The sequence below is a fragment of the Corapipo altera genome, unplaced genomic scaffold (genome assembly GCF_003945725.1).
Source record: "Corapipo altera isolate COAL_440 unplaced genomic scaffold, ASM394572v1 48, whole genome shotgun sequence".
Taxonomy (NCBI): domain Eukaryota; kingdom Metazoa; phylum Chordata; class Aves; order Passeriformes; family Pipridae; genus Corapipo; species Corapipo altera.
In genome coordinates, this window is record NW_020884931.1 from 2,953,190 (window position 1) to 2,975,262 (window position 22,073).

Here is a 22,073-nt window from a genome sequence, read left to right on the forward strand (position 1 = left end):
CACCTGAACATCCCACATATTTATCTTTGCTTTTGAAAATTTTAAATGTTAATTGATTAATCCTGGTGCATTTAATTCAATTTTGACAATTCACTGAATTTCCTTTACTTGGTTTCTTTGCCAGTTCAACAGATTATCCATCTAGTTAGTTCAGTCCAGTTGATTGAGTGGCTATCTGATTAAGTTCGATTGCTCTAGTTAATGAATTGGATTGTAAATGTTTATTCCCATCACTTTCTAACTGGTCAAACTTTTAAATCATTTCCACTATCTAAACCAATTAGTCCTGCTTGACATCCTGTCATTTATTTTCAGCATTACTGGTTTATCACCATCTCTTCTTTCCTCATCTCTCCCTCTCTCTGTTACCTGAAGGGAGCCTACAAGAAAGATGGACAGAGACTATTCACAAGAGCATGTAGTGACAGGACAAGGGGGAATGGCTTCAGATTGAAAGAGAATAGGTTCAGATTAGATATTAGGAAGAGATTCTTTACTGTGAGGATGCTGAGACACTGGAACAGGTTGCCCAGAGAAGTTGTGAATGTCCCATCCCTGGAATTTTTCAAGGTCAGGTTGGATGGAGCTTTGAGTAACCTGACCTAGTGGAAGATGTCCCTGCCCATGGCAGGGGGGTTGGAACTAGATGATCTTTAAGGTCCCTTCCAACTCAAGTCAGTGATTTTATGATTCTATTCTTCTGCTCACACAGTCTGACTCTATCCTTTTTGCTTGATCATCTCCCTTTTCTGTTCTGACTTTCTAAGCTTCCCCACCGTCTCTCTCTTTTTCATAAAGGATTACCATGGTATTCCTTCACAAATATGAATGGAGTTCAACAGCCAGGTCTTAACAACTTCAAAACTCACTACTATTTAAATCAGAAAACCTTTTCCTACAGCTAATAAGGAACTTCCTGGATATAAAACAAAATTCAGAGCAAAACTACCCCACCTTTGTTTTTGCAAAAATTAAGGACCTGCATTCCCTCTGCTACCGGTCAGCAGTCTTTTGAAAAAGTATGGGTTTATTATGGAGAGTAAAGGGAGAGTGGGACTGTCATCCGCTTACACAGTGGAGTCAGATTGCATAAATCTTTGAATCTGGAGTAATACTGGTTTAAATCATTGGGTCATCTGTAAATCATCATTGTCCTTCCCATTTCTGAAGTGATAATAGCGAATCTTATGATTGTTTTAATAAATCCAAGCAGTTAAAACATCACAAGAACTAAGTGGCAGCAATTAATAGCAATAAAAATAAGTTCAATTTGGAGAAAGCAGATTACAGAGTTCATTTTCTTTCACTGAATCAATGGCTCCCCTGTTGAAATAAGCCTTAATTAAGGGAGAAGGTCAGGATAAAAATCATATACAGCATTAAAAGATAATGTATTGGCCAATTCTTCAAGGTGTTAAAAAGTACTTAAGACTCACAAGTGCCAACATTTGCACTGTCTCTCAAGCAGTTCCTAGTACCTCTTATGAGCAGGTCCTTCCCTTTGGATTATTAAATCTTTGGATTTTAAAGGCTAAGATTTCTCAATTCTGTTTCTTAACCCAAGTCACCTAACCTTTTATGAATTAGAGTAGATGAACCTGCTTACTCAGGTAATACAGTAACTTTGCCTAAGAAACACACTCATTTGGAGCTGCTCTGGCAGATTCCACCCATTCCACCTTCTCTATGGAAGCATCTATTTTAAAGACTAGTTTTAAGCGCGTTATTACACCATCTAAAACATTTCTTTATAGCTCCCTCCTCCATATCGTAAAAACCCAAATATATGGTCAGTTGATTACTAAATAAAACAAAAGAACACTAGGTCCCATTCACAAACAAACTGGCATGGCAGACCTGTGAAAACCAAATGCTTTAGATATTCAGGTTTGTTTCCCCCCCTGCTGTCTATTTGTTGAGCACACTAATGTTCTAAATAGATTAAATTATTTAACATAACCCTCACTGTCTAAATCTGGCTCTGCAAGAAGTAGGTGTTCACAGTCAGCAACAGAAATGCATAATCATTAATTCATTACTGCAAGAAGCTACTCTACCACTAATTGAGTTACTGTGCCTTTTCTAGAAGCAATATTAAAACTAAATTTGCTTAATTTTTTTTTATTCCTAGCATTACTATAACTTAATTTAAAAAAGATGAAAGTGAAAACAAAGATAAGCCCCATAACAAGTTCATTAAATTTATTTTACTTAAATTGGCACAAACCACAAGTGAAATAACTTTCACTTTGGAATGACTTTAAAATGATTTAACTTTACTGCAGCCACCACACTCATCTGTAAAGCAGTTTTTTCTCCCAGACAAGATCCCTACAGGATTAAAACACTAGCAGGTTAGAGATAGTTTTTGGCACACAGGCTGAAGTCAGAATAATCAGTCATACCTCATGGGGGAACAGAGGTGAATGGGTAGGAAGGCGGTTGCCAAAGCACTTGGAAGCAAATATTCTTAAAATAGTAAGGCTTTTCCAAATGCCTACTTAGTGAAATTAGACCCTCAGGAAAACCAGCCCAGTTGAACTGTATAAATAGCACAGGCCACTCCATAGAAAATGCATCCAATCTGCCTGATTTTTTTTTTTTTTTAAATGAAGAAACTTAATCCAAACATACTTAATAATTCCCATTGATTTCAATTAACTGAACCTTTCTTCTGGCTTGGTAAACTCTTTAACCGTGGCATTAATGCCAAAGGAAATTCTCCAGCTTCCTTTACACAAAAGTTACCTGGATAGGCCAAGTAAGTATTATGGTAAATGTTGGTCCTAAACCTCAAGTAGAGACAACTACTTTTGAAATTATGACTACTTTTCTTTTTTTAATCCTGTCTATTTTTCAGTTTTATAACAACAACACATTACTGACTGTGCTCATTGTTCTGTTCATCTGAATTTCTGTACGGGGTGGATCTCAAGACCATATAAGATGACATGGTTGATTCCACTGAAGGTGCATATCTTCTTTCCTCCATCCCATAATTGCAACAAACAAATAATAAATAATAAAATATTGTCACAATTCAGCTAGTTGTTTCATAAATTTCTGTAAATATCTTGCAGTTTTACTCAAGTGAAAATTACTTAAATGTTATACAAAAAAATTTTAAGTTAATTAACTATTAACATCTAAATTAGCTGTGTGTCACGTGGCACTTCAATTTGAAACACATTAAATTTTTTTTACCATGAGAAGAAGCAGCTGCCAGAACAACCTCCCCAGGGATGTGGTAGAGTCCCCATCACCAGAGGTTTTTAAGATGCAGCTGGTCAGGGTTCTAAATAACCTCACCTAGACTTCCTTTCACACAAAAATTTGGACCAGATTCTCTTTGGAGGTTCCTTCAACCTGGGCTATTCTGTGATTCTATCACACACACTGATGTAATCTCAGTCTTCTGTTTGGAAGAGGTTAACTCTTCCAGGCAATTTTCCAGTAGGAAGCATCAAGAATTCATTTTGAAAAGGGGCTCACTGGTATTTCATTAAGTTCAGTTAACCACAACATCCTGTCATGAAATTAATTTATAAGACAAACTGCAAAAAGGGAGCATACGTGGGAAAACTGAAATGATACATATTCAGGTTTTGTCTGAATACACAAAACCATCATTTTAGTAATGATTCAGATACAGAAGCAATCGTGTTTGGAGAAAGCCCTTATTGATCTCCTGCAGTTGATTCATAAATCTGTTGCTAGACTATTTATAAAAGGGAATCATGAAAAATTCTGTCTGGCAGGCAGTCGTATTTCTTCACACACGTTGCAAGTCCATATCCTTACTCTTTCCTTGCTATCCCTTCTTTCAGTAAAATCATCTTCTGGCCTTCAAAATTTTTCCTTTCTTGAGAGGTCCTCTGCTTTACATCAAGGATTTTGCCTTTAGTACAACCTTAACTTCAGTTTTCAGAAATTTGCATTATTACAACCATGAGATCATTACAAAACTAACTGCCTACAGCTCTGAAGGTAATGAGCGTATTTCTACGTACTTTCAGTATCCATTGAAAAAAGCTATTGCTGAGTGGACAGAAGCATTAACTTAATCAACAACACACAGTCTCTCCCCTCTCCAAAATAAATGGTTTTTATGTTGCTTGCTGAGCTTGAAAACTTGAAAGCTAAGTGCTTCCTCTTGGACAGGCTGAGTGTCTGAAATAACTGCTTTTAACAGCCTTGGAGCATCATTAAACCTTTAACACATTTCAGAAGCATTTGGTCTCCACGCCCCTTATGTAAAAATTTACTTAGAATTGGTAAATCAAACATTGCTAAGTAAAACAATGTCTTGTCATTTACTTGTGCTTACTATTAAGTACTTTAATTAAGACTTTTGGAAATAAGTTAGCAAATTAATTAATTTACAACTGCAATAAAATATCAGTAAGAAACCCATTAAATATCATAAATAAGTCAATACATTACTTAGGAAATGAACTCTATTTTTATTACTAGAAATTACCATCAACTATAAAATGCCACTGTACCAATTACTTTACATGTAGAAGGAACAAATTCTTAACTGATGTTATTAAATTAATATATTACTTCTCTGCAATTTGTAAATTTATTTTTTTTTGTGCTTTGGCTGCTGCACTTATTTAAATAGTAAGTTGTAAGAAACAAAAATTAGGTAATCAATAGCTTAGGTTTTACACACTGACAAACACAATTTGCTTCACATTTAAGTCAGTAATTGAAACTCAATTGGCTGTAGGATGATGGGCAATGCTACCTGTTAGTTGTCCTGAGCCAAAACCTATAGAAGTACAGGCAGTCTTTCTATTGACTGTTGGGGCTTTCTGATTGGATTCTAACCTTATGGTTGAGAAAAACTGTAAGAGCTCTCCCTTTCTAATGGAAATTGGGAAATGTGAAGATATTCAAGCGACAAGTCACTGATTTTCTAATCTGCTGCAATGTTGACTGAAGAAAGGTAAATGTGGGGCACAATTAAGACACTGCAATGACATGTCCACTCAACTATTTTTAATTAGATGGGATATGAATCTAGAATTTTTAAATCTAGAATTTTTAAAAATTCAGAATTTGATCAGCATCTGAATCTATTTAAGTTTTTAATTTTAATTCCCCATTCAATCCCATATAGGCTGTTATTTTTTTGGTTCAAATGTAATAATTTTTTTCTATGCAAAATCTTTTCTACGATCAAAGAACTCAAAAAAAAAATGGAATTACCAATGGGCAAAAGCAGAGTTCAACCTCAAGCTTCTACCTTTTTCAAGCCCTTGTTGTTCTTCACCCTGAGGGTAGTTGGGCACTGGAATAGGCTCCCCAGAGAAGTGGTCCCAGCACCAAGCCTGACAGAGATCAAGAAGCATTTGGACAACACTCTCAGGTACATGGTGTGACTCTTCAGGTGTTGGACTCAATGATCCTGAGGAGTCCCTTCCAACCCAGCATTTTCTGTGATTCCATGATTCTATATCTAACCCACATACGCCTACGGAAATGGGAGCTTAATTTCCTATGATTGTCTGTACACCTTAATTTATTTTTAAATTGCATGTGTGGTCTTCAAAAGGCTTAGAAAAATCAGGCTGAAGGCATGTTACTGTTTCTCAGATGTTTCTTTCCCAAATTCACCCATGTTTTATGTGCTTCAGTGACGTTAAGGTATCCAAGTAGCTAAGCTGCCCAAAGGCTTCTAACAGCTGCAGAAAAATTAGATTTAGATTAATCTTTTCTTATTACTTTCTCTATTTTCTCCAAGCCTAGGGTGCCACCCTTGGCTGCTCATCACCACCTTTTTTTCTCGTAAAAGGACACAGTACCACATCTTCAGCCGCGTGCAAAAGGCTTAGTGGTCTAAACCAACTGAAAAAAAAAGAACAAGTGGTTTTATTTTCCGGTGGTATTACTCATACACCATGTCCTCTAAACAGAGCAGAGGAGTAGCCATTTGCTACAAATCTGTAGACAAAATGGGAGATTTGTTCCTGCTTTTCCTCACAATGTGTCTTAATGGCCTCAGCACCTGACATCCATCATCGGCAGAGCAGTGCTTGGTGTGGATATGAGCTCGCAGTCTGCCACCTACGGTTCCCCTTCAAGTGCTCCCAAGAGAAGGGTTCATGTGCCCATAGTCTGTTGCAATGAATTCCCAAAGCACTGCAGATGTGGACGAGTTCTGCCCCTACACCAGCAGCAGAACAGGTGTTTTCGGTCTGAACATGCCCTGTGCTTTCAGCACAATGTCAGGCTGTTCCTTTCCGGAGCCTCGAGAGCGCCTTTACGTACAAACAGTGCAATAAATCCCTTAATACAACTGGCCTTTGTGGAGAGCAACATAAATGACCAAAATAATGTATGTTCTCCAGCACATTTCCTTGTCCTAGACAGGTTGAGAAGAAGGACAGGCAGTCCAAGTCAGCAGTACTCCAAATAAATAAAATGGACAAAAAGTAATGTGTTAAGAGCTATAAGTAGTAATATTCTTCACTGACATGCCACCTAAAGATTTCAGTATGATTCACAGGGTCCATAAAACTGGTAGAACTAATATGCAGCTGCTTCTGGCATGGAGCACTAAATTTACATACTTGGATTGGTAACAGAGCTTGTGTTTAAAAAAGTAACCCCTATTAAGGTTGTCCATTATTAAAACTCCACACATTACATTCAGCTATTAGGGGTTACTCAGCAATAACTGCTTTGGAATATTGCCAAAGAAAGCCATACTTTTTAGAATCAAGTTTTCCACAGTTGTTTAAAAAACAATCCTGAAATTTGTAACCATGAAAATAAAAATGATGGCTCGCAAGATGTCTGTCTAGGAAAACCCCTGATCTGTTCCACTTTCTGCTGCAGAAAAGCAAAGTTGCCAGGATAGGCAAGCCAGGATGAATACTCCGTTTCTCCTGAAATTAAATTTTCATAGAAATTCTGTCCAAATGGAAACATATCCCCCACCCCCAGCCCTGCCAGACTTGTTCTTAACTTCTCAAAGGAAACTTCTAAGGTTTTCTACAAAAAAACCCCAAAACCAAAACCCAAAAAAACCCCAAAACTACCTTGGAAGGGACCCTACTTTATTTTTTATGCTCCTCTCCAAAAAGGCATCAAAAGACTATGAGCCAGAAGCAATCAAATACACTGTTACCTGAACTGCAGTTCTTCATCGCAAAGGAATCCACAGCTGCTACGCTCTTGTTCCCAGCAGCAATATACTCCAGTGAGATCCGAAACGGCTTCTCTAGGTGTCCAACTCTCCTTTGAAGTAACACCCATCTGGTCTCATCATAAAGAAAGAGGAAAGAACAGAGGATAAGAGCTGTAAGAAAGGCTACTTTACAAGGACCAACCCCCCAAAGGAGCAGCTCCACATATGGCTACTCACACTGTGCTTCCTACCCCAGTCCTCGCTTCCCTCACAGCGCCCCATGGTCAGGGCCTTTCCCTCCCATGGATTTTGCAAAAGCAAGCTTCTAAGCACCAAGATTTCCAGCCAGTTAAGATGCGGAAACCCAGCTAAACAGTAGCTTATTGTTCTGTTCTGTCACACTTCTGTGCACCCAGTTTTCTCACAGATGCCTACCTGTTGTTTAAAAGAAACCCAACTTTCTGTGCAAAGCAAGCTGTGAAATCTGTAGCACACATGCACATCCCCTCTAAATATCACTCCTGATTCTCACTGGCAAAGCCTCTTAGTCACTCAGGCAGTAAGACAGTCGCCAGGGGTGTACAATAGCTGTAATTCCCAGCTGTGCAGCAGTGGCTGAGGTAACATGCTTTGCTTCTAATTCAGGTGGCTGGAAAGTCTACATATGCATGAAGCACTACAACTAAAACATGTCATTTCTCCTCCTCTTACTTCCTGCTTCCGTTTTCCTTCTTCCCTCTCTCCCAAACAACAGAAAGTCCCAGCAAGTAAATCAAGAAACTGGATTAGCAGCTCTGGAGACTAACATCCACACTCAGAGAGTGTTTCCACTTAGTCTGCTTGTTGACAAGAGTAAATGAGAACAAAAAGCCTACTTGAACTCAATTTATTCTCTGAGATGTTAGAAGCCACCAAGGCCTGGCTGTCTTTCATGTTCACCTTCTCCCCTCTGATCAGCTGGGTCTGCTGCTTTGCCTGAAATAACTTGCACCAGACAGCATAGGAACTATTCCTAGACCCTCACACCACCCTTCTGATTCCACTTCTGTATCCAGCAAGACATGTCCAAAGTAGATAGTAAAAATAAAAGTATTTATCTTTTCCCAAGTATACTGGAATTCTGATCTGCAAGGAAAACTTTTAGAAATTAAATACTTATAAGATAACATAGTCTAGTCCATTTCCCCTTTCATCCTCAGGCACAAGGCTGCCAGTAAAACCACTTGATGCCATTTGTGAAGGGCTGCTTCCCAAGAGACACATATTTCTTCAGCAGCAACATGGATCCCATCACCTGTTTCACTCCAGTTTATTCAGCGCCTGCTCACTGACCATAAACATGAACACAGACAAGAGATTCTGTAAACTCACTCAGTCACTGCTAATCCACTTTTTCACATTTCTATTCTGTTGCAGGAAAAACACAGCAGCAAGGAAAAAAGATCTCCCTGTAGCATACTCTAAATGGTCAGCCGGAGTCAAACAAGCCAACAGGAGTCTAACAAAGCCCATTAGGAAACACTCTTTACAGCTCCAGCCGCAACTTTCAAAAGATGAAAACGAAAACTTATTATGTTTCCTTAAGTTGTTTATAAACAGCATTATTAAGCATTTTTGAGGAAGACTGTAACAATTTCTGGTTGGTTGTCAGAAATTTTTCATTGCTTTTACACGAACCCCCACATTTTTTGTTACTCTTACAAAAATATTTCTCATCAAGAAGTCCCATCACCCCTCAGTGTATGTGTTTATGCTTGTCCGTGGTCTGTGAACATGAACAAGTTTTTCTTGGGGAAGGGAACCCACTGGAACTGATGTTCTGAGCAAAAGAAACTACACAGTTTATCTGGCATCCACAACAAGAATCTCCCTCTCCAGAAGTACGCCAAAATTTGGATGTTACAAACTTAAGAGGCACTTCTGAAAGGAAATCAAACAATGTGTGTATGATGTTTGCACCAACCAACCATCCTTGTGCCTGCTACAAGCATGGATCAGTCCGAATACAGGCCCTACGCTGTGACCAGTTAGGAGTCTTTTCTTTGTTCCAGAGGCAGACACACTGTTTATCTTGTCAGGGACACAGTGGTGTCATTCATTATGCTCCAATGAACTGGACAAAATTCCCAGCAGGCAAGGAAGCTGCCAACAGGTATGTTAAGGACCCAGAGAAAACTCCTGAGCAAGGGTTGCATAAGGACCCTGCTGACAGCTACAGCAGTTCAACTTGCAACTCAGAAAAGCAAATGCTGCTTTTTAATGATTTACTAATGTCATTGTCCCTCCTTTTCCACCAAGAAGAGTGGAAATAGAGTGCTAAATTTCCTTTTTTGTTTACAGTTATTTTCATTTTCACATCTCATCTTCCAACTTCTGTGCTCGAGGCTCCCACTTGAGAAGAGGATGTTGGTATCCTCACTCTTTTTCTATCCTACTCCCCCAAGAGATAAATCTGCTTTTGCTGAAATTAAATAGAATAAAGCATTGAGAGTATTTTAAATGCCTAGCTTCTCTGCGTGTTACTTCTTTTGATGTCATCTCAAGTTAGGTATATTATAAGGATTAGAGGATACAAATTTCCCTACAAATAGAATCAAAACCCACCCTAGATTAATTTTCATTATGAAACACAAAAGCATCTGTATGTCATGAAAATTGTTTTTCTCAGCTTCAGAAGACTGATGGATTTTAATTCCAAGAACGCAGTGGCTCTCAACAATGATTTCCATTTCTGTGCTACCACTAACCCTCTGGATAAATGTGCCAGGAGTTTTAGGAATTGCTTTTCTGAGTTACTGGTGCAATAACTTTAGTTTGAGATTCTCAGGCCTCTCATAGTTTACCACAGAAACTTTATTAACTCCCAGAGCTGTTGCCAAGCAGGTATTTTATATCACCGCAATGCAAGACTGAAAAAGGCAGACTCACTCAAGCCCAGATTCATTACAAAATATATTCATACATCATGGTACAAATTCCTACAATAGGTTGCCTGAGATTCAAAGATTCATTTGAAAAGAAATACCAAATATCAGCCTCTTTCTTCAGAGACATGAAAATAAATGAGCTAAAGATGACATTAACTGGTGGATTTATCAGGAATACTAAAAATGTCTACTGGGTCAGCAGAGGCACCTGTGGCAAATTCAGATGGGAATTGATTCTGCCATCATTCTGTGGCAGAATAGGGGCTGATCTCCAGACCTTTCTATATAACACACTGTATTTCACAAACCCATACTCATTTGCAGATCCTGTACTACAGGCTGCCTGGCAGCAGCAAGACCCACTTCAGCACAACCAATATGTATCAGATGTTAATTAGTAGTAGCTTTATTAAATTTCTATCAGTAGCCTACATGTTAAGAATCTAATTTTAGAAAGCATTTTAGCAAGGTAACAGAAAAGTCAGTCATCTTTAGGGATAGATGGGGGAACACCATGTCTGGAACCTCTTCATACTAAAATCATACTTAACTGATGACAAACTGATACAAATACAGACTCTAAGTGGACAGTGAGGTGAACTGTCCAGAGAAAACTGGCTGAACTGCCAGGCTTAGAGGATTATCATCAGTGGTACAAAGTCCAGCCAGAGGCCAGTCACTAGGGGTACACCTCTAGGCCTATAATGTTTTCTGTCTTCATTAATGACCTGGAAAATCAGATCAACTGCACCGTCAACAAGCCTCTAGAAAGACTGGGAGAGACAATTAATACACAGGACAGTTGGGGTGCCACTGAGAGGGGCCCTGACAGGCTGGAAATTTGGGCCAACAGGAACCTCATGAAGTTCAACAAAAGGAAATGCAAAGTGCTGTCTCTGGGGAGGGAACAACCTCATGCACTAGCACAGGTTGGAAAGTGGCTTTGCAGAAGTGGATCCTGGTGTACAAAATTTTGAGCATAAGCTAGCAATGTGTCCCCAGTAACAAGAAAGGTCAATTGCTTCCTGAGCTGCACTGGGAACTGCAGATCAAAGGTGTGATTTTCCTCCTCTGTTCAGCACTGGAGAGACATCTGGAGCACTGGATCCACTGCTGGACTTCCCAGCACAACACAGACATGACTTACTGAAGTGAGTCCAGCAAACAGCCACAGAGATGACCAAGGGACCAGAGCATCTGACCCAAGAGGAGGCTGAGAAAATTGGGATTGCTTAGCCTGGAGAAGAGAAGGCTCAGGAAGGACCTTGTCAGTGTTTATATGTTCTGAGAGTATGGGAAGAAGACAGAATCGGCAGCAGTATCCAACAAAAGCAAGCACAAGGCACATTTGCTTGAATCGAAAACCAAAAAATTCCATTTAAACACAAGGGAATACTTGCTTACTCTAAGGGTGACTGAACACTGGAACAGGTTGCCCAGAAATCTTATGGAGACTCTATCTCCAGACATTCAAATATGACTGGCTATGGCTCTGGGTCACCTGCTCTAGCTCACCCTGCACTGAGTAGGGAAGTTGGCCTGCTCAATCTCAGAGGTTCCTTCCAACCTCAACCATTCTGCAATTTGTGAAACTTAGGTCCCAAAAGCAAATTACAGCAGCTAACAGATTGCTCCTGTTATCCTCTGCATAACCTCCAAGAACTCTAGAGGGGGATGAATCAGACCAGTAAGCTGACAACTGCAAGGACACATCACTGTCATCTCCGCACAGCCTTCAACACCACAGCCTATTTTTACCACAACATTGGCCATAATAGCCATGATGATCTCTCTGGATACTGCCTCAAGCAATAAAAAATACTGCAGTTTAACATTTTAAACTTCATGCTGTAAAGCAATGCACTGTATTATTTTGTTTAGGCACTGCCCAGCCTCTTGATATAGTGAGCCAGATCCACCCAACAGGTCTTTCACTGAAGCTACAGTAAGAAAGAAGCTGGCTGAAATATCTAGAATCTGCAATATACATCAATTTAGACAGAAACTAACAACACTGTGGTCTTAAATGACAGAGTAACCAAAAATCCTAGATCCAAATATTTGCAGACTTCAAAGAAGATGTATTATCTAGAAAGAATTTGTTGCTTAAGGAAAGCCTGGGCAACACCCAGTGTTCCTCTTACAAGGCTCTTCTCCAAAACAGGAAATGCTGCTGACAGAACCTGAACACAGATTTACACAGGAGTACAGAGGCTGAATTTTCAAATGACCTTCTGTATACTCATTCACACTCCTTAACCTAAAGGTATGCTAGAAACCACCTTTGGCCTCACTCAGCCCTGCAATGGTGAGGTGTTAAATCCCAAACAAGCCAAAGAACTACTCTGTAACCTAAATTTTCTTAAGCCTCCCATCCATGACTCAGTTTACCAGATGCCAGGTACCAGGTTTCAGAAGCCATAATCCAGTTTTCACGGAAACTCAATTTCTGAGATATAGTTATAGTTTAGACACTCTTCAGTTGTTCATGCAGCATGTAGTTTCAGCAGGAACACTTTCCTGATTAATTCTAATCAATACACTAATGCTTTAGATGCCATTTTGCATGCTCCTCTGGCTAATGCCAGCACTGATTAATTGCAAGTGCAAGTCAGGATAATCTCTTAGAGGCAGTGAATTAAAAAAAAGTGCTGGAACTCTTGAGTAAAGTCTCAAGTCAGAACACTTGCATACTGCATTTGTCTGTCTTCATGGATAAATGATTTTGAATCCAATTAACACACACATACTCTTTCATCTTGCTAAAGAGAGGTTTCAAAACGCTTCATTGCAGCAAGCTTTGGGACTTTGGTTCTGACATCCCATGTACAGCAACCATCTTTGTGACCATTCCCCAGACATCCAACTAATTCTGGAAGGTAGAATTAATTTCTGTGCAACCAGCCAGCCTGACACCTGTATTGCCAATTGTGTCACCACCTATGTCTTTAGTACAGTACACTATGCCTTCACCCCAAGGCATAAGTTAAGTTTCACCCAGAACACTGTCCCAGCTCTGACAGAGCCTCTGCTTTTGCACATTTAGAGAAAATTTGAAAGCAAGTCTTCATCACACAAAGAAAAATATGGAAAGAATTAGTAAAAAAAACCCCAAAAAACAAAACACCAAACCAAAGAACAAATCCTTAAATCCTGTTGCCTTATGTATAGTAAAGGAGGGCTAAATGCACTTAAGCTGTGGTGTGGGAAATGAAGAGCTGCATGGCCCCTCCTGGGTCGTGATTCAGCTTGTGTGCTCCCAGCAACTATTAATAGTGGGTTGAGGGAAGAGAAGAACTTCAAATTATCTCCTCTCCTTAAGAAGAAAGCTCTCTGAATTCAAGCTGTATTTTGCTCTCTCATCTCCACTCCACAGAAAAAAAATGATGGAATTTAACAGACTCCTCATAGCTAAGTTGGGTAACAGTGTGATTTTATTTCTTCTGGTCCAGGTTCTCATCTAAAATACTCCTATTGCTAACAAGACTTACCATGGTATGCCTGTGAGAAAAATGAATGTATCTTGGCCAGGACTTAATTTTACCTCTTTGGTAAAATGTTCAGCAAACTTTTGGGAATTACAAAATTAAATAGTAATAATAGCAGCTGCATCAGAGTATTTCACATCAAAATCTGCCTATGGCAGTGAAAAAACTAATTTTGAGAATGAAACCTTTTTAAGAGCAGAATTAAATATTAACAGTAGAAGTCCAAAAGAGAATTTTTCCCCTTTACTAGATGAATTGGTGAAAGAACATAACATTGTCCATCCTGCATGCCTTTGCATAATTGTGCAGGAGTTTATAATGGGTTTTAATCTTGCCTCCATACTGCTCCAGACTTCTCTTTGCTTCAGCAATTAATGGACACTGTACAAAGGCACAACCAGACTAGACCTTTTCGAGATGCAGCCAACATAAAATTAAAATAGTTTTCAAGAAGATGTCAATAAAATTTTAAGAGACAGAAGGATTAAAAATAAAATCACCTATAGGAGTCCATGTAAACACTTTTCTTTTTAGCTCAGACAATACAGTATGTTATCTTGTAATTCCCTTTAATTATCAACTTTAAATCAATTTCAGTTTACTCAACTTAAAATTACTTAAATGACATCAGGGCCTGAATTTGAAGCATGATAATATGGTCTTGAAAAACGGCAACAAATAAAGTTACTGTACAATAATGCAAGAGATGAATTAGTATTATAGGAGAAAATTCTTGATGCGCAACACAAAGTTTGCAATGTTAATTCTTCTGCTCACGGATAATTCTACCTTATAAGAGAAAGAGAAATGGTATACCTTTTCCTCCATTGATTTAATGCCAGTTGTCTTTCTACCCTTTTCAATGGCCTTTTGCATAAGCAAGACCTAACAGTTAGTGACAGGTTAAACATAGTTAAGACCTTTATTAGTGTCATTGGATCAGACCTTTAACATCCCTGTGAGTGGTTCCAAGAATACTTACCCGCCCTTTCCCCAAAATGCCTTTAGAAGATGCATTCACAAAAGTTTTGCCATTAAAAAAAAAAAACTGTAATGATTTTCTCTCCTGTTACTCTTTCCATGCTTTTAAGATAAAACTAATAATGCTGCCACCTCCTCCCATGAAAATGCTCTGATTGTGCTAGCTTTGACTGATGAGTCAGGCACTAGAACAGGAGACAAGATTTTGACTCCAAGCTGCAATGATACCCCCTCACGCGTGCTGGGAAGAAAGCTAAATCTGTTTTCCTCCTAGGACTGTAATGCTGGGTTCCTTTGTTCAGCTACTCTACTGAGAACTGTACAACTGGAGACATATGGCAATATAGCAGGAACTGCTTTAGTTTCAGTACAGTGAACACAAGTAGCCCATAAAGGATATTTTTATGTTACACTTATTCCTGGATAACAATACGAGTTTGCAATTAAGCCACTACAGTTTTCTTGGTAGTAAACTCTTCTCCTATATTTAGAGCATGCTACACAACCACAACACAACTACTCTACGCAGGAAAAATTATTAAAATGGCAGAAGATGAAACCTACAGAGAAAAAAAATCTTTCCCTGTTAACTTCCACAAAGTTAAAATATTTTTTTTAAATCGCTTTCCTGAGGTTCCCTAAAAAAATCACTGTTACAAAGATTTTGCCTTACTAACTTGTTTAAAGAAAATTCCCTGCTCTGAAAATTTGAAGACTTACATTTGACCACTGTAAAGAAATGAAAGAGGGAACTGACTGAAGAACCACACCCTCATAATTAAACCTAATTCTTGTGATTACAAATGAGAAACTTTGAATGGAGTTTAACACAGATTCAGCCCTGGAACAAAGAGCACAGGAACTGCAGTGGGATTCAAAGTCAGACAATAAATTTATGCTGTATGGTGGAGGGCAAACATCTTTCCAACAGAGTAATCTGGCATCTCTCCACTGGAACGTAACCCACTAAATAAATGGTATGGTTATTTTATTTCAGTTTTTCTTTTTAGAAAGTCTGTGGAATGAGTAATTCAGCTACTTACAGGATGATTTTTATTACTGACAGTTCCAAAATGTAAACTTAATGCTACATACATGCTAAGAAAATCATCTAATCAAAAACTCTGTTGGCCAAGAGTGGTTGAGACATGAGAAAGCATTGTTGGTTTTTTGAATGACAGAACAAATTACTTTAATTAGCCACTTCATCATATCCAATAAACAGGTCTGATTTTTTTTTGGTGGAAGCTCCCTGCGGACATGACATGACTAATCACTCCAGTAAGAGGCTACTGCAATTGCAAATACAGTAGAGCTCAATGACTTGCCCAGAGGAATATGTTCATCTGGCACTGAACTTTCCTTTCTGTTCTCCAGCTAAACCACTCACAGTGGGACTTTCTTCTGCCTCTTGAGAAGTACACAGTTGGAGGCACTCCTGGGATGCTATAATTAGCAATCATATCCAAGATGTAGCATAAAAACTGATGTGAAAAGAACAGCTCAGCATACTTTTCTGATGCACAATGGCTCTTTAGTGTCACCTCCTCTTGTAGTCCTCTCCCTATTTGCATATGAACTTGATTACACTTACTTTAATGAAACTAACACTGCCAAAAAATGACATTTCACTGTATGAAACCAAGTTGCAATAACTGTTGGCAGCATGTAAACCAAGGCAATCCCAGGAACGCTGAGCATTCATGCAAACCATTATATCTTTAGATGATTATAGAGACCTCCCAGCACCTTAGCAGAGAAATCAAACACCTCATTTTTTGGGTGGGTGAAAAGGACGCACAGCAAGGTTATATGACTCATTTAGTCAGTAACTAGATGGTAGAACTAGGATCAGGGATAAAAGTTTCTGATTCTTATCCCTATGTCCTAATCCACTGAATCATGCTGCTTCTGATGAGGGTAATTAAATTTAATGCTTCAGGGAGTAACTTAATTGCCTTTGAGGATCAGAAGGAAATTCCATCCTTTCAACCCAATGTACAACACTGCTTAGGTGTGCCAAAGAGTAGTTTTCATTTTTTATCTAAATATTGAAAGTAAAACATAATCTAATCCTAATTGCAGCCAAATACAGTCAAGGCTTCAGAAAGTCTTTTCAAAGGGAAGGGTAGTGGCAACATATTCTGAAATAACTGAGTTCTCAACAGCTGTGTCTGGGAGACCAATTAAACCAGGATTTTTACCTCTGCACTCAGTGATGGCTCTTCATGGCACAGCTAAAGGGAAGTACAAACATTGTGTCTGCTCACCACATGCATGGTAGAATTAAAGCCATGAAAGATTTTAGGTTCAAAGTTAAGTTCAAAGAGTGGATGAGAGGGAAGATTTCACTTAAGAGAACAGCTGTGCTTAACTCTGTATCCTTTAGGAACATGTTGCAGTTATCTAGGAGCTTTAATAACCTAGATTTCCAAATAAGATATCAATCTATCCAAAGAAAGATTAAAGACTAGATGAAGGACTGTTTGAATCATTAGGCTCAGAAGGATTTAGTGAACATCTACTCCCGTCATTCCAGCCCACTACAAGACAGTCCCTAACCTCCTCCAAGAGGCTCTGAAAACCCATTTCATCAGGTCAAATCCCGTAAAAAGCTGTCTGGTTAGGGAAAAAAAAAAAAAAAGGCATGACTGGGTATCAGAGATTCCCAGAAATAAAAAATGCTGGCAGATAATCCTCAGTAAATGCCACCTTTCCCATAACTTAAGCTGTTTGCAGTCTTTGCCTGCAACACAGAGGTAGGTGTATGATTGCACTGTGCATAGGGTGTGCCATATGAGATGCAAAATAGGTAAGTAAATAAAAATAAAACATGGTGAAAAATAAACATAAGTGAAATGCTTCTCATAAAACTGTACAATACAGGGGATATCTATGCACAAACAATGTGAGGGGTAACATGAATGGAAACTTCAGGGGTGAAGATGAAAGATGCATTTACTGATGAACAACTTCCTCTTTCAATTTAATTTGCTTCCTTCAAAAAGAGCTTTGAAAGAAGTGATTCATTAAGAAGGATGTGAATGGGGAAAGATGAGGCTTGGAATGCAGAAAGGTTTTGTCCAATACTGCTTATGTAGCAGGTATTGTAGGAGTTAACCTATTGCAGAAGAGGGACCTTTGAATGGTATTTTGAATGGAGAAGGAAGTTAAAATAAAAAGGAGAGTGACTAAAACAATCACTTGCTTGGTATGCTCAAAGAAAAGGAACCTGGCAGGTCAGTGTCCACTCTTCAGAGCAAAAGACATATCAGAAGGCAGACAGATCATACCACTTAGCAACTGAAATGTCAACTTTAAAGAAAGAGGAATGTCATGAAAGTGAGGTTTGCACAGCTTTCAACATGGCAGCAGTCACAGCAATGACATCAGAGCTGATAACAATGTCCATGCTATCTTACCACATTTGGAATATATGCAAGAGTAACATCTGCTATGTAGGTCCAAACAGAAGAAATGCTGCCTACAGTCAAGTCTAGTTTTTCCACACATGTTGAGACTGTTTCTTTCCTACTGATCTAAATCCCCCTCATTTTGTACAGGATATTTCTGAGAGAGAATTGCTGAACATCCAGGAGGGAAGTCAAGAGTAATTGACTGCATCTGCCACTGCCCGGAGATACAAGTTTAGGCCACTGTCTGGTTTCTCAGCTTCCCAGAATCTGGAGTAAAGAGATGTTTTATTTAGCTCAGCATACATTTGCCTGTTAGTCTCAATATTTGGCACACACACCTCCTTTGAGCATAAATAAGAAAAGCCTTGACAAGAAACATGCATAGAAGACAGACTCCACAAGATGTTCTAGTATAATATACTGGCTCCTCAAAATCAAATAAAAGGGGTCCTAAACCAAGAAGATCATTTCCTTGGTTTAATAATGCCAATGAAATTGAAGGTGTTTTGGAACAGTGATTTTAAAACAGCATGAAAACATGATGACTGTCTTTAGTGTTTACTGGTAAAGAGATTACCTAAGTCTTTTTGTGCATTCCCAAAATCGCAGTCCTACCAATGCTCTTCATCTCAGAATCACAGTAATTTTTGAATTTGAAAACCAAAAAACCACCTACATCAGTAATTGCAATTCATTAACATTTTCTGGGATAGCCTCCTGCCTTTAGACACCCTTCTGAGAAGCAGATCACGCACTGCAGCATCCTGGAAAGCTAGGAAACATGAGTTCAGCCTCACTTGCAAGCTCACTTGTATTGGGCAAAGAAAACTATTCCACAATTCCCTCACAGGGTAAAAATGGGGGAAAAGGTCATTGCTACGATATTTCAGTGTGACTTTAGAAACATTGTGACATTTCTATGAACTTCAGTATAAAAAGGTATAGTTGGTGCCTGAGGATATTGTAAGGCTTGATTAAGTCAACAATGTGAAAAAGGCCAAATAAATCCAGGCACTATTTCTATGGTCTGACTTAAACACTATTTTGAATATAATATTTAAATCAAACTCTGAACAAAGATGAGTTTTCCTATATGAACCTGCAACAACCTTGGAGCAGCTGAGACAGCAAAGGCGGCAGGTAAAAAATCCATATGCAAAGGTACATATTGTCAGGTCACCTAGAGGCAGCATAAACTGGGGAGCAACACCAAGACTGCATTTCCTGACATTAATCATCTGTTTCAATGTCACATCAAGAGGATTTTTCAATGTACTATTTTCTATAACCATTTCCTTGCTGTTCCTCCTTTCCTGAGCAGAATACAACCATAATCCAAGTGCTGCAGGCTGATAGGAAAGACAGTAAAATTTCCAGCCCTTTCTTTCTTGCCTCACTGCTTTCCTACATGGGTTGCCTGAGTACTTATTTCAAGTAGGATTTTGCCTTTTTCATCAAAATTTAGATTTATTGACTCTCAAAGTCTCACAATGACCTCTAATTTTCCCTAACAAACATAACCACAAAGCTCTCAGGCTCCATATCTGCCAAGAACAATCAATACTGTTGAACAAAAACCAGTCATGGACCACAGCAGCCCTTGCCTCTGCCTAGCTCAAAGGTTTTATGCAGTTTCAGCTTGTTCTTGGGTGAACCACCTCCTGAGGAATTAAAGGTTCATATCCAAATGTTCCCGTGCAACCCTTTTTGCATGGGTAAATTGCCCCAGGATAAACTGAACTCTGGTCACAGGGAGGTTAAAGCTTTCTGGGTCCATAGGATGTGATAAGCAGTGGGGCTGGAAGGAAGATGCCATTATGTTAAAGCTCCATCAGAGCTGTCAAGTGATTGTGCTTTAGTCTCTAACTCCATCCCTGCCACAGCCTTACTAAATATATATCCATGTTAGCCACTGTGAGCCTCAAAGCAGCTCTGCCATTAGCCCACACCAGGATGACTCCACTGATTAAGTGCATTTATCTGACACGACAGCAAAACTCCTCTTTTCCTGACAGTAATTCAGAAATGGGATGAATACAAGGATAAGGAAAAACAATGGGTAAAAAAAAGTATATATAGAAAGGCTATGGGTATACTCAAGCTTCTGTTGGCTGCATGAAGTTTTCAAACTTCATCAAGGACTTCAACAGCAATTTAGACTGTTCACTGCTGTCCCAGGGCAAGAGAGAAAGGAAGGAATGCAGAGCAACCACTGGCCTGGGGCCTTCCTGAATTAGTGCAGAGCCATCCCGATGCTCTGCTCATTTACAGCACAATTCCAAGAGGCGCTTCCCTGTATGAGCTAATTTAAAAACCAGTTCAGAATGTAAAAATAGTGACCTTTTGGCCTAGTAATAGTTTACATTCACTTGCAGTTTAAGTTACTGAGAATAATAGAGAATTAGGACGTCTAATCTTGTAGGTGAAGTGAATTTAGTCCAAAGAGCATTATGGCCTCAGAGCAGCCTTCCCATCATCCCCTCCCTTTTTCTTCTCTCTTTGAAAACTGAGACAGCACACTAAAAGCCATGGCAAATCTCTTCACTAGTTCTATCTAGCAAGTGGCTGTGTTTGAGATTCACATCTACAGAAAAGGCCCAGAACATGTCACAGATCCATCAACACTTTTGAAGGTGAATGAATAAAGTACTTAGAGAGCAGAGCAGCTGTTTCAATTACAGCATTAGCAGCCCAAGCCCTAAGCACTCAGTGCTCCTGGAAGCCCAAGGGTGGGTAGGGAACAGAGCCATCTCTATGGATTATAATTAAAAGACCAAGGCCAATTGCACATTCAGAGCAAACGGGCAACAAATGCTTTGGTTGCAGTTGGTCATTTTCTCTTTCAGCCTTCCAGATTTTTGTTTTTGCTTTGCAAAACCTCTTTCAGAGTATGCCAAGTACAAGCAATTCCAACAATCCCATCCTGCTGTTTATGTTTTTCAATTCCTTCTTCATGGAAATAAAAGGAAAAGAAAAAAAAAAGATTTGGGCGTCTTCTCCTCCCCCCTTCTACTTTCACAGGGACAAGTTTATATCCTGAGGCTCTTATTGGCTGCAAAATGTTCATTTCTCAGCAGGTAATGTCCCATGTAAATCATTGCTCCATTGCAATAAAAGAAATGGTGAATCTATGTATTATATTTCACGCCTGCTGATGCAAACCATGTAAATTCAAGAATTTGCCTTATAACTTTCGTTAGTTAGACATCTAAGTTCTCAGACAGCAATGATCATACAGAAAATAATGCAATTGGCTCAAAAGCACACACAGAGATTCCTCCCTTGAGGGAATTTCTGTTCAACCACACACCATCGAGTGGACAAACAAACCAAATTCAATTTTACTAAACTCTAACTAAACAAAAAAATAAGTTTTATTCCTCTGACCATATTGATACACGAGCACAATGTAGTTACTTCTGGAACAAGACCTGCCAGTGTTTTAACAGAGCACTATTGCACAAGGTAATGCCCTGAACTTGAACATCAGATGCCAGGGAAAGGCACTCTGAAGTCCTCAATACACCAATAAATAAAGCTTCAAGATATCCACTTATGAAAGTGGGGAGGCAGAGATGCAATACACAGGAATACACCACAAGACTCTGCTAAAGAAACTGCAGCCTGAGGCCAAAGCGGCGAATGTGGCAACCTCTCCGAACAGCAACACTCTTTCTAGGATGGCTGGATGGGGCAGGCCCTTCCCTGCTAGAAGCCCTGAACTCTGTAAGCAGAGTTTACAGTTAACTTCAGTTAACTCAGACATGAGCTGTGCCAGTAGAAGAGAGATTTCTCAACCCTACTGCCCCAGGAGGAGGAATTGCCTCCAGCTACTTTGCTAGAAGATGTTAGATGAAGAGATAATGGTGATAATGCACAGTATGGACTGGAGCAGCTGACGTACAAGAAAAGCCCGAAAGTGTTGGAATTGTTTAGCCAGGAGAAGGGTCAGGTAGTATGTTATCAATATGTACTAATACCCTGTATTGGCTCTGCCTAAAGCAAAGGGGCTGGACTAAACGATCTCCAGAGATGCTTTTCAACCTCAACCATTCTGTGATCCTGCAGATCAGGCAGAAGATGCCTCACTGGCTCAAGATCTCTGCCTTCACTGCTGATT

At 39.2% G+C, this 22,073-nt stretch overlaps 1 protein-coding gene across 1 annotated transcript in view; it reads right to left on the reverse strand.

Moving 5' to 3' along the window:
* Positions 1–22,073, reverse strand: part of ALK (ALK receptor tyrosine kinase) — a 310,600-nt gene that overhangs the window by 96,839 nt on the left and 191,688 nt on the right. Inside the window, exon 5 of the mRNA XM_027659345.1 lies at positions 7,142–7,269. Within this exon, the coding sequence (XP_027515146.1) occupies positions 7,142–7,269 (128 nt within the window). The remainder of the gene's footprint in view (positions 1–7,141; positions 7,270–22,073) is intronic.